The sequence below is a fragment of the Otolemur garnettii genome, unplaced genomic scaffold (genome assembly GCF_000181295.1).
Source record: "Otolemur garnettii isolate 467f Iridium unplaced genomic scaffold, OtoGar3 scaffold00160, whole genome shotgun sequence".
NCBI classification, from domain to species: Eukaryota; Metazoa; Chordata; class Mammalia; order Primates; family Galagidae; genus Otolemur; species Otolemur garnettii.
This window is the reverse complement of record NW_003852555.1, coordinates 1,552,891-1,562,782: the sequence shown is the minus strand read 5'-3', so window position 1 is coordinate 1,562,782 and position 9,892 is coordinate 1,552,891. Positions and strand designations below refer to the sequence as shown.

General features: G+C 37.1%; 1 protein-coding gene across 5 annotated transcripts in view; it reads right to left on the bottom strand.

The window, feature by feature from the left end:
- Positions 1-1,748: 1,748 nt before the first annotated feature.
- CSNK1G3 (casein kinase 1 gamma 3) overlaps positions 1,749-9,892 on the bottom strand; it is a 94,563-nt gene continuing 86,419 nt past the window's right edge. For 4 of the 5 annotated variants that reach the window (XM_012811497.2, XM_012811499.2, XM_023519167.1 and 1 more), the window contains one exon: positions 3,352-4,148. In XM_012811497.2, coding sequence (XP_012666951.1) covers positions 4,094-4,148 — 55 coding nt within the window. In that variant the 3' untranslated portion in view covers positions 3,352-4,093. Of the gene's footprint in view, positions 4,149-9,892 lie in introns of all 5 variants that reach the window. The other variant, XM_012811498.2, reaches the window with a different exon arrangement.

Genomic DNA, 9,892 nt, shown 5'->3' with positions numbered 1-9,892 from the left:
CAACCCCTCGTCTAGAGAAGTGCCAGTGTCCATTTAAGTAAAATCATAGCATGGTAAATGTCCCAGCCACCAGTTATTCTAATAAAACTATTTTCATATCCCAGTAACATTACCTGACAATACTTCTATACCTGACTACAATCAAAGATAGCCCTTCCTTTGGTTATGATCCATAGAGTCTCAGGAAGAAAAAAGTTATCTAAGAAAATAACGCAAAGTTCTGTATTAGCACTGGGCAGAGAAAAACTACTTATTCTGACCACAAGCCAAGCCTAATAATTCTATTTATTTGTACTTTAGTAGAAAAAATATTTTAACTCTTCTAACTCAATAATTTCACTAAAATCCTAAAAAGCTAAACAAAAACAAAACACACCAATGAGGTACTAGCAACCCACCTTTTTACCTGAGTCCAAAACATTTTCCAAATGTATTCATTTGCTATTAGTGATTTCCAGTATTAGTAACATTCAGATTTCTAAACTCTCAATAATTTTTTCTAATTTAAAACAAGTAGGTTTGAGTTTGACTTTATGCTACATTTCGTTTCTTTCAGCATGATAGTGGATATTTGTTGATTTTTGCCTGCTGAGTAACTAGTTCTTCTTCTTCGGATAAACACAACCTTTATTTTCTTTTGGGTGATACACCTCCCTGTCTACCTCATTTCTCAGTCTCAATGCGTCTTCTGAAGGTCAACTCATGACCAGGCTAAGCTATCAGAACAATATTACCTTGCCCATGGTAACTGGCTCGGGGTGGGCATGTGAACCAATGATGGAATGTCAGTCTTGGGATTTTCCTAGCACTGTTGAGAAAAACAGTTTTTGTTTTTGCTGAGGTTACTAAAATGGTAGAGAAGAAATCTCAAGCTCCTGGGTAGTCACTTAATCATCCCACACTGAAAGTCTAGCTGATAGTGAAACAGCAGAGTAGAAAGCAAAACATTCAGAGAGACAGATGGGATTAAGGATGTCTGGAGCCAGTCCTACCACTGGCCTCTGTGGTTACATGAGATCACACACACTTCTATTGCTCCAGCCAGGTAAAGCTTCTGTTGACCACTGCAACTCTACAATCATTCCGATGAGAACACCAATCTTGAGCTGGATCTTTCTAGATAGGGCCTTTCGTTGTGTCATCTCCAGATCTTTCTCCTACATCTGAATGTCTCTGGTGCTGACTAGACGCATCACTCGTGTGCTGAGTGTATGCCGCTCTGCCTGATCTTACCTGTAGCATCCATCACTAAGTAGAGCACCATTAATGTCATCTGTAAAACCCCGTAAAGCACCGAGGACAACGATAAACCATGAGTTACTGTCACAAACAGAGTATGTACTCTTTATTTGCAAAGCTTTGCTAAGTCTTTTGCTTAAAATCAGATTAAAATCCTTACTCTCTGTAAAGAGAACAGTTATGATTTCATTTTCAAAAAAGAATGGTTCTGTTTGGTGATTTCCCGTAATTTATCAGAAGACATTAGTTTAATGAACTTCTCTAGGGAGTACTTCAGAGAAGTTTTTAAAATGTCAAGACACAAACCAAAGTTCACGGACTTCCTGGTAGTGGTCTTTACAACCAGGTTTGGACACAGCAAAAGGACACGTAATCAAAACAACAGGAGGATTCCTTTAACTCTGCCTCTCACTTACAACAGACCAAATGAATGAACTGTTAAAATTCCTATCTTAAATCAGTGAGTGGCAATATTTTGCCGATGATTAGAGGAAATGGGAAAGAGAAAGTTTAAAAAAACTACTTTTATTTTTTTATTTCTTTTTTCAGTTACATACTTTTAAACAGGGATGTGTTTCATTATTCAGACATTCAGGCAATGTTGACTTCATTAGTGTTGACAGAAAAGAAGCATAAAAATGCAAAACATTGTTGGCTTAACCTGAACATACCTGCATTACCTATTACTGACCAGTTCGTGTTGCCAAAAGACTTATTCCTTGGCATTAAAATGGAGCAATTAAAAATATTGCTAAAAAGCAAATGTCTACACACTGGTCTTTGCAGCAAATAAGGGTATTTATACTTTTTAAAATATTTTAAGTCCATAATTGGATTAATATACACACCTTCTTATGTATAAGGAGTTCAGATCATATAAACACTGTACAATCCAAAAAACCCTACTGACAATAAAACTAAATAGACTTATGATAAGAAATACAGATACCGCATGTATTTACAAATATCATAGACACACAGATTTGGTCAAATACTGTAAAGAAAGAAGTGGTTTCACATTATAATGGCCAAAACATCCATCTACCTTGCTCAAAGCAAACAAAAATAAAAACTCAGTATGTAATTCCTGTAGTTTAAGACATCATGACAGTATATGAACAGAATGAAAACTACTAACCAAATTATACAGCAAACATTTTCTGAGCTGAATGTAAGTCTTTAAAATCAAGGAAAAGATCATTCACAGGATTTGGAACAACAATGATAAACAATGTCCTGATTTGTGGTGTTCATATGGGTGCCTAATTCATCAAAGAGAATGCATTAAGCATTTTGGCTAATAAGAAAAATAAATTACAAAAGACAATTAAATCCCTGTAAATGTAATAATGAAGTTTAAAACATGTGGGTGTATTTACTTTAACACACATTTTAAATGTTACCTTGAGACAATAAAAATAAATAAGCATGCCCGGAGGCACGCACTCACAAAGAACAAACTGCATGGAGCAAGGACTAACTCCAGAAATGAAAAGGAAGGATGAGATTTGTTCAACATAATTAACATTTGTAGCCAGTTTTGTCTGTCTGTTTGTTTTAACCCTTCTTGAAAATTCTGGCTAGAATGTGACTCAAGTACTCCTGCGTCTTTATGGCTTAAAACAAAGCATACTGGAAAGTGGAATGGGCTTCCTTTTTGTAAGAATGACTTCTTTGTTCATGTGCAGGCACTTCAAAAGACTGTGGAGGCAAAGCACCTGACCCATCCTCTCCAAGGTATTTTCCAATCATTGAAATTATGCTAGAGAGCGGGAAGATTCCAGAGAAACAGCAGAGGTGAATACAAGAGACTAATGTGCACAGAGGCGAGAGAGTGACCCAGTTTTTTATTGCTGGGGTTTTTCTTTTTTTAATCAAAGAGCAAAATAATTAATAAACAGACACCATTGCATGGCACATCCAAAGTTCCTGCGTAAGGGAGAATGCAATCACTCAGCAGTAGGTGGGGGCGGGGGGTCTCTTTAGGCTTCAACCTTACACATCGCAACAAGGTTCACATTTATTTCTTCTTAGTGTATTTCTTTGAAATTCCAACACTTATCACTTCTTTAAGTATTCACTTCTTGCTGTCTAACATACATTATCATCTGGAAGCAGAAAGTTACATTATACAAAGATTTTGCATTTTTTAAAAATAAGTGCGTTTGCCGCTTCTGCAACACGGTACTTGACATAGTGGTGCAAGAACAGGAGAGCTCGTGTTTACCAGGCTGCTGCCACCACTGGCCCACCACCGTCTGCCAAAGCACAGAGCTCTGTCCTCAGGACCTCTGGGCGGTGACTGTACCATGATTCCGCAGAGAGAATGTTAGTATGACCCGTGAGTAACAGTACCATCACAATACTGAAATCAATGGAGACGTCACAAAATAGGAACTTCTCAAAGAATAACTTCTTTGAAACATTGGGGCAATGCTGTTGTCTGTGGCACCGCCCACTGGGGAAAGAAACTGCTGTTTGATTATGCTCTTGCAGAAGTTATAAAAAACAGATTAGGCATAAAAGTGGTTGACATTTAAGGTACTGCCTTCTACAATAGAAGAGCTTCTAAAAACATGTTCTATAGAACTGTATTCGTCAAGACCATCTCATTGGTCCGTTCCATTCATCGATGGGCAAAGCACTCATGTTTCGACAACACTTTAAAGCTTCCATAAAAGTTAAATTAGAAAAAAATATGAATGTAAGACAACCACAAAATGAAGTATGAAAGTATGACATTTTTGTTTCTAAGAGTGAGTCCTTGAAAATACATGTGGTCACTACAGAGATGATTTAATTGCGAGACAGCAGATGACGCGTGAGTAGCTCCCCGGTCTGTCTGTGTCCAGGGTCATTTGTGGCGCTGGATGGTTTTCCTTTTCCTTCGTTTGAAAAAACAGCAGCACCTGCAGACAAGGGAAATACTTTTCTTTACTCTAAAAGTCCTAAAATGTTACAAAGTAAAGCTGAATCTATCATATGAGCTTACATGATTGTAACAAGCAACATGCTAGTGCAAGGTGAACAGTGAGTACACCAAGGCAGCATATATATTAGTGAAATGGGACAGAGCTGTTACCATTACATTTCATCGACATGCCTTTTAAGAACAGCAAGACACTGAATGCAACATAAAAAGGAGCCACAAAATTCAAAAGGCTTTTTACCAAGACTACCTGAGAAGGTAAAGCTGAATCCCAGCTGACCCACCATTTTCACTTAGGATGTTTGATAATCTCTGACAGGGGCAAGCTTTTATGTTTGTCCTATGTATCCTTGCTCACTGATGTTTATACATGACTGCTGATGCCCTTATTAAAAAGGCAATAAATAATGACTCTAACATTAAATTTTATTTTCGCCAAGAATCAGTTTAGACTCCAAAAGTGAAGAAGAAAAATCCAGCATACACTAGTCAATAAACATTTCCCACCATATTAACAAACTAGAAAAAAGAAAATACATTAAACAGAATGTCAAGGCTGGCACTTTTAAATTCTTTAAAAGTTAAAGAGGATCAAGCTTATTAGAAGTTATTTTAGTGAAGGTAAAACTTATGCTTAACATTTAAAATAGCACAATCCAAGTGATTCAGGTTTATAAGTCAAAACTATGTATTTCACATGATGAAGTTCTGATTTTGATTCCTAGAAAAAAATCTAGACATGATCCCTGAGATAACAGTTTCTCTCACAGTAGTTCTCCTGGTCACAAGACACAGCACATCTTGGCTGCTGTGGAACAAGCCTGAGGCTGCGTGAACTGAAAAATGAGAATCACTCATCAGTTCCCAGCACAAAAAATGAAACACACACACACCAGACCATACTCTGAAAGCCTGGCTTTCCTTCAAATAAAGATATAAAGATATGGCTTCAAGCAAAAAGATATAGCATTTTTCCCTTCTACCCTCGAAAGTCAAGTCTATCAGAACATACAAAATGACAGGCGCTACACACAGTGAGGCACCTTTTTCTAATAGCCTTTGAGCAGTCACCTCTAATTCCTGGGGCTGAGTTTGTTTTAGGTACAGGCAAGTATGGCTGGCTATCCCTTAGCTATCCCCAAATTTTCCAACATTGAAGTACAGTGCGTGTGTGTATCTAAGTATTTTGTAATTACAAGGATGTACGTGGTGTGTGTGTTTATAGTCTTATTTTATAATGCAAGCCATATTTATATACATGATTTCATCACTAAAAGCTGCCATGTCAAAGACTGTGCATAATATGACCTGACCTTATAAAGACGTTCCTATAATTCCTATCAACCTGCATTCATAAAATATTAACTCGACGTTGTAAGCTAAGCATAACAGATACCATGTTGTTTCAAGTGTCCTATCCAGCAACAGATTATGAAAAATGAAATAACTGCGAGATACGTTCTATATATTCCTGCAAGACAAATGTAAGCAGAAATCCACACTGTCCAGTTGAGTTACACAATCTCTCTGCTCACATTAGCTCACATTTCAGATCACTTACGATGATTTATGGCATGATGACCCCAGTGTGGGGGCACTGAAAGCCAAAGTATACAACTGTGTGTTTTAAGTGCACCAAATAGCACAGAATGATTAGAACAGGGACAGCGAATAATTCAAAATTGTGAATTAGCTGATAAAGATTCAGCTAGAAATATGTACTCTTACAAAGATAAACAACTGGAAAGAACTAAAATGAATTACTCAATCAAGGGCCTAGTGATGGGCTGCCATAGTAAAATAAGACCCTGAGGATAAGAGATTTTTCCTGGATTTAAAAAAATAAGTCAAATTTATTTTTATCCGTCAGCTACCTAATACTATCTCAGATTTCATATAAATTTTCTGAAACAGAAAAGCAAAATCCAACATTATCTAAGCCAAAAAACTCTAAAAAATATAAATTAATTTATACTTTTTCTTTTACTATATACTATACATTTTTATTTTTTATTTTACTTTATTTTTATAGTATAAAAATATAAATTACTCCAAAATGAACTTTTCAATGAGACTTGGAAAAGTGAGAAAATGTGTATATGGTAGAAAAAAACATGAAACAATAGGTATGTAGAAGAATCAGGAAAATATTTATAATATTTAGTTTAAAAATCTGATAATGTGGAAACAGAAGTTCATTAACTGTTCAATATAAAGTATAAATACTGTCATTGGTCTTTTCAAATTACAAAATACATTCTTTCAAAAATTTTCTACAACAGGTATTTTAAGTTATATAATGCCTTTCATATAAGGAATTTAGTAGGTATTTTAACAAACAAGCTCAAGTCCCAGCTTTCCCGCGCTTGTATACGCGATTCGTCCCCCCTAGTTTATTTTTCCAGTATTGCTTTCAGTTCTGAGAGTCAAGTTCTTCCCGTGTATAAGCTTTCCTTTATTAGCGTAAGTATTACTGAATATATAAATCTATGATTAGCATTTATTTGAGACTAAGTAAGATTTTCATATGAATTCTAATGATCTGGATCCTTTAAATTCAAACACAATCTAAAAAGACACCCTTTTTTTTAGAAATAAACCCCACTAAAGTATTTGCAGTACAGCTAGCATGCTATTAACGTGACTACCACCAGAGGGCAGCATTGCTTCGTGTGCTAAGAAGCCCACTACAAAGACAACAAAGATGCTCTCAAAATACGGTGTTACTTACAAAAGTCAAAAAGTAAATTGATATTTTAACCTCATGGCTTATTTACTAAGATAAAAGTCAGTTCCAAAACATCTTATTTATAGTTCTAGTAATTAAGAAATTAGGCCTCATTTCAACTGTTTCTTTTTCCTAGCACTTACTCTCCAATACAGCTGCTCCCACACAGCACACTTTTATTTCACTGTGATTACTAACTCCTACTTTGAAATCCTTACCCAGGCAGGACAACTTCACTGATCTTCCCAGCTGGAAGTACATATTCCATTCTCCAGACTCCAATAACATGCATCCTTTTTCCATAGTGCTAATCCCACAATACTTTGTATTAGACCAATGACCCTCAACATTTATTCTCACTAGGACCACCTTGAAAACTTTTATAAAATACTAATAACCAGACTCCACTACAGAGCAACTAGTAAAATCAGAAACTTCCAAAGTACAGTTTAAGGATTAGCATAGTTTTCAAACCCCTCCAGTGACTGTAACGTGAAGTCGGGGCTGAGAACCACTGTGAAAGTCCCTGTGTGCTTTCCAGCCTCCCTAATGGTACACACACAGCCTTCACCTATCTCCATAGTGATCATATTAGCAGGCAAACGAGATCTGGATAGTAAAAGCTGCAAGAAGGAAAAAAAGAGAAGGGGGAGGGGGATGATTTCCTATCACTTAAAAAATAAATAACTAAATTAAAGGAAATTTTGTTCACTTAAATTCCTGAAAAGAATGATGAAGATGCCATCATGTGTCATCACCTGCCTTAAAATTCTCAACTACAGTCAACAAATAAGGCAAAATCTAAGAATGAAGGAGTCATTTTATGTATATATTGTACTAGAATATTTTCCATCCATAGGAAATCATAAATTTACCCCAATGAGGTACTACTCTGAGAAATGTGAGAACGATAAATGCCCATCATGGAATATTCTACTTAATGGGATGGGTGAAAGTAATTTCTGCCAATCACAGGTAAAAAGAATGATGGAAAGGAAACAGATTCTGAGAGAGAAATTCTAAGCAGGTCCCGAACTAGAGACCAGAACCCAAAACACACATATAAAATGGTGGCAGAGAGAAGATGCAATTAGAGTAAGAGCCAGGCACAGTGGCTCGCACACCCGTAGTCCTAGCTACTGGAGAAGCTAAGGTGGGAGATTCACATCAGCCCAGCAGTTCAAAGCAAGCCTGGGCAACCTTGCTAAACACCACCTCCAAAAAATCAAAATAAGAAAGAAAAGAAAATCATGCTTATAATTCATAGTCACAGACTAAGAGGATATAAGGAACACAATAACGAATGTGCAAATGTATTAAAATAAACCTAGTCAAAGGAAACACAAAACCTTTTGTGCTTAAAGGAGTTCGTACCCAGTCAAGAAGTAGGAAGGTTATGATGTGCTGAACCCTCCTGAGCTAAAGCTTTGCTGATCTCATGGATTGCTACCTTTTCTCTTTGTGTTAACAACCACTTTGTTAAAATATAATTCACATGTCATAAAATTCACTTTCTGACAGTGAATAATTCAACATATACTTTTAGCACATTCACAGAGTTGTGCAGCCGTCACCACTATCGAATCTCACAACACTGTCGTCACCCCATAAAGAAATCCATTATGTATTCTCTAACTTCCTCTCTCTTCCCTAGGTAATCAATAACCTTTTGGTGTGTACCTCTATATTCGCCTGTTCTGGACATTTCATTTAAATGGAATCACAAAATGTGGTCTTTTGTGTCTGACTTCCTTCACTCAGCATAATGTTTCAATTTAATTTCTTCCCGTTGCCACATCCCCACTCTGTGGCGCATACTGTGTTAGCTACTGAGGATGTGATGATGAAAAAGGCCTTGTTTTCAAAACATTCAAGAAGTTTCAAGAAGCAGGAGATACATAAAAAGAATAGTATTAACAAAGGCAGACTTAAGGAAGCAAATGGAATATAGGGTTCAGAATAGAAAATGGGGCTGGAAACCCAGGCAGGGGATAGAGGACGAAGGGTTTGAGGAAACTGGTGCCACGCCAGGGAATCTGGACATGATGTTGCAAGCAATGGAGAACCTTTCCTTCAGGAAAGCCTTCCCACCATCTCCTTCTTTCTCATCCTCTAACACCTACAGATAGAGACCCAAACCCAAAAGCACACACATTCACACTCATCCTGGTGAAATAAATTATTGTGCCAGTCTTCAAAGCCACATCCATAAAGCATTCTCTTGACCATCCAGGTCAGGAAGCAATCTTTCTCTTTACAAATGCTAACCATTTTTTATACTTTTCTCCTAGTATTACTCATACACAGGCACTTTGTAATGCAACTGAAATCTTTCCTGCTAGTTTGTAATCTACTTAAGAGCAAGGACCGTAGCAGTGTTAATTGCTGATTGAATAAACAGATAAACATAATAGATTTTATTGAAAACAGGTCTCTGGGAGGATATGAACACAAAAAAAGTTGGACTCAATGAAGAGTGTGAGTATGGAGTGAACACAGTGTAGTCAATGAAGAGGGTGGGTATGGAGTGAACACAGTGTAGTCAATGAAGAGGGTGGGTATGGAGTGAACACAGTGTAGTCAATGAAGAGGGTGGGTATGGAGTGAATACAGCAGAGTCAATGAAGAATGTGGGTACAGAGTGAACATAGCTGGAGTCAATGAAGAGGGTAGGTATGGAGTGAACACAGCAAAGTCAATGAAAAGTGTGGGTATGGAGTGAACACAGCAAAGTCAATGAAAAGTGTGGGTATAGAGTGAACACAGCCAGAGTCAATGAAGAATGTGAGTACAGAGTGAATATAGCCAGAGTCAATGAAGAATGTGGGTACGGAGTGAACATAGCCAGAGTCAATGAAGAGGGTGGGTATGGAGTGAACACAGCCAGAGTCAATGAAGAGGGTGGGTATGGAGTGAACACAGCAGAGTCAATGAAGAGGGTGGGTATGGAGTGAACACAGCAGAGTCAATGAAAAGTGTGGGTATGGAGTGAACAC